Genomic DNA, 3,033 nt, shown 5'->3' on the forward strand with positions numbered 1-3,033 from the left:
CCAAGGGCAGCTCTGTGGTAAGGAGAGCTGGAGTTAATATGGGATACTGACATATAGTTAACAAAGGACTCAGGCCATTTATGGTGACGTGTCTGAGATGCTGCAACCACAGATGAGGACCCTTGAACAAAAGTGTTTTGGGAACACTATGGCTATCTACCTTGACAATGGCTTTAGTGATCTGTGGGTCACTCAGAGGCACTTGGGGTTCATTCCAGCCTATGAGAGGAGGACGTACCTTGGTCTGCGCATCCACGTGGGCCCCTTGGTTGACGAGGACTTCGGCCACATTCACTCTGTCTTCTTGGGCAACCAGATGGAGTGGCGTGAGGCCATTCTGCAAGAGATTCCAGGGGCTCGGTCAGGCATAGGAAGGAATGGAAAACTTTTGCACACAACCGTGTTTGAGGTGTGGTGTGGGAAGTTCAGGGATATAGTCTAAATTTAGTTTCTGTACTAAAAAAATCTCTAAATATAAGGGCACACGTTGCTCTGTGGTAGCCCTGTATAGGCACTGTGGTCTGTAGGCTTCAGGAAAGACTCAAGGTGGGGGACCCAGTGGTGGGGATGGAGCAACTAGGTCTTCACCACAGGATCCCACATCTGATCCATCTGTCCCCTTTTCCTTCTCATTCATGTCTCTGTCATAGTATTTTAAATAGTTTTAATTATTTTTATTTTATGTCTATGAGTGCCTTCATGTACTTAAGTGCACCCATGTAGTGCAATGCCCGTGGAGGTCAGAAGAAGACATCAGATCCATCACCTGGAACTGGAGTTATGGAAGGTTGTTAGCCACCATGTGGGTGCTGAGAACTGAACTTGGGCCCTCTGCAAGAGCATCTAGTGCTCTTAACCACTGAGTCATTGCTTCAGCCCTGTCAGTATTTTAAAGCAAAGCTGTCAATACAAGTCACAAAGCAGATGAGAGACAGTTCCAGTGTGGAAGCAGAACAAAGAAATTCACACATCAAGGCACTTCTCAGAAACAGGGACATTAAGTAGGTGGTTCCAGCAAAAGAGCGATCCCAGCTATCGGCCTCAGATGCTGTCTGACGACATTCAGCCTTTTGGTTGGTAGAAACTAGGGTTTTGTTAATACATTTTTAGAGGTTTTTATCTTTTAGTCACAGGATATTAGACCTGATACAGAGGTGGACAAGAAATGGCTATTCAGAGGGCTAGAGATGGCCCAAGAGAAACTGGACTTAGGCTCTGGACCTGCAACATTCCAAACCCGTCACAATCACTGAAGCTCTGATTGGTGGACCAGCCTTGCAGGCGGTTCAGATGAAGGTGCAGGTTTTCTCTGGGAATTTTTGTTCCCAATGCTCATCTCCAAATATCAGAGACTTTAGAAACAAAATTATATAGGCATTTAATATATGATCAATGGCACTAGCTTCCACAAAATTATTAAATAATTAAAAATGTTTTATTATTTTATGTGTATGAATGTAATGCCTGCATATATGTAAATGCACTCATGTTGTGTAATGCCCACAAAGGTCAGAAGACAGTGTCAGATTCCCTTAGAACTGGAGTTATGAATGGTTGTTAGCCACCATGTGGGCGCTGGGACTTCAACCCAGGTCCTCTGTAAGAGCAGCCAGTGCTCTTAACTGCTGAGCCATCTCTCCAGGCCTAAATAATAATTATTAAGTAATAGCTGCTTACACAGTGAATATTGACATAGGACAACAATATCCTCATTCTGTCACCACCCCGGGCCAGATGAATATGGTTTGGACTTGCTTCTGGGTAGGAAATATCTGCTAGATGTGATGTGAAAGTTAGACCAGGAGAGTTTATCAGAAAACTGCAGTTTATAAGGTTGTTTTAATGACCATGAAAAAGGTGGGGGGGGGGAAATTATATTCTGGGTTTAAAATCCTCCAGAATTGTCAAGCATTTGTCCACAAACAATATTTAAGAGCAAGTGAGTTGATGTAACTAGCTCCATATTCTTTTTATAATTAAAAAAATTGTTCTATTTCTTTTTATTTTATGTGTATGAGAGTTTTGCCTGCATGTGTGTAAATGTACATGTGTGTGCAATGCCTGCGGAGACAAGAGGGCATCAGGTCTCTTGGGACTGGAGTTAAGGACTTCTGATCCTCCTGCTCCACCTTCTGAGTGCTGGGGTCTCTGCCACACCCCGTTTATGTGGTGCTAAGGAGTGAACCCAGGGTACTGTGCATTCCAGATAAGCACTCTAGCAACTGTACTACATCTGCAGTCTAACAATCATTTACTAACAAGGAAACGACACATAGTGTTAAACAGAAAGATGGGAAGGATAAACGGAAAGCATGGAGGGCAGAGACTAACGGGAGCTTAAAACAGCCTCAGCTCAGGAAAAATGGAAAGTTCAGAGATTCTCATCAACAACAAAGCTGGCTGTTCTGTTTTCATGAAAGGGCACTTGTGAATGGCCTAATCCCAAACCTAAAACGGGGTACCCACATGGAATCAATGGAAAATTCCACACCAACTTCAAGTGATGGGTCACAATCAAAGGCAGGCAACACAATCAGCGTCCTAGCCCCTTCACCCATGATCCTCACACTTTCATTCATTTGAAAAGTTATTAAAAATATCATATAAGCTGGGGCTGGAGAGACAGCTTGGCGGTTAAGAGTACTAGCTGCTCTTGCAGAGGACCCGGGTTCAAATCCCAGCACCCACATGGAGGCTAACAACCATCTGTAACTCCAGTTCCAGGGGATCTGATGCCCTCTTCTGACCTCCATGGACAACGCCCAACAAGGGTGCACTTACACACATGCAGGCATAATACCAATACACATAGGCATAACAATCATATACATAAAATAAAAATAAATAAATGAAAATAACATAAGGGGCTGGAGAGACAGCTCAGTGGCTAAGAGCACTGATTGCTTTTGCAGAGGACCCAGGTTCAGTTCCCAGCACCTACATGGTGGCTAACGACTACCTGTGACTCCAGTTCCAGGGGTTCAATGCCCTCTTCTGACCTCCATGGGTGTTGCATGCATGTGGTGGACTTAC

The 3,033-nt window shown here is 44.2% G+C and overlaps 1 protein-coding gene across 1 annotated transcript in view; it reads right to left on the reverse strand.

Annotated features, from left to right (window-relative positions):
• Positions 1-238: 238 nt before the first annotated feature.
• LOC103736118 (ankyrin-3-like) overlaps positions 239-3,033 on the reverse strand; it is a gene marked incomplete at its 3' end in the record, with an annotated part of 74,567 nt that continues 71,772 nt past the window's right edge. Inside the window, exon 16 of the mRNA XM_017798829.1 lies at positions 239-337. Within this exon, the coding sequence (XP_017654318.1) occupies positions 239-337 (99 nt within the window). The remainder of the gene's footprint in view (positions 338-3,033) is intronic.

This window comes from Nannospalax galili, unplaced genomic scaffold, assembly GCF_000622305.1.
Source record: "Nannospalax galili isolate Female #2095 unplaced genomic scaffold, S.galili_v1.0 scaffold358, whole genome shotgun sequence".
Taxonomy (NCBI): domain Eukaryota; kingdom Metazoa; phylum Chordata; class Mammalia; order Rodentia; family Spalacidae; genus Nannospalax; species Nannospalax galili.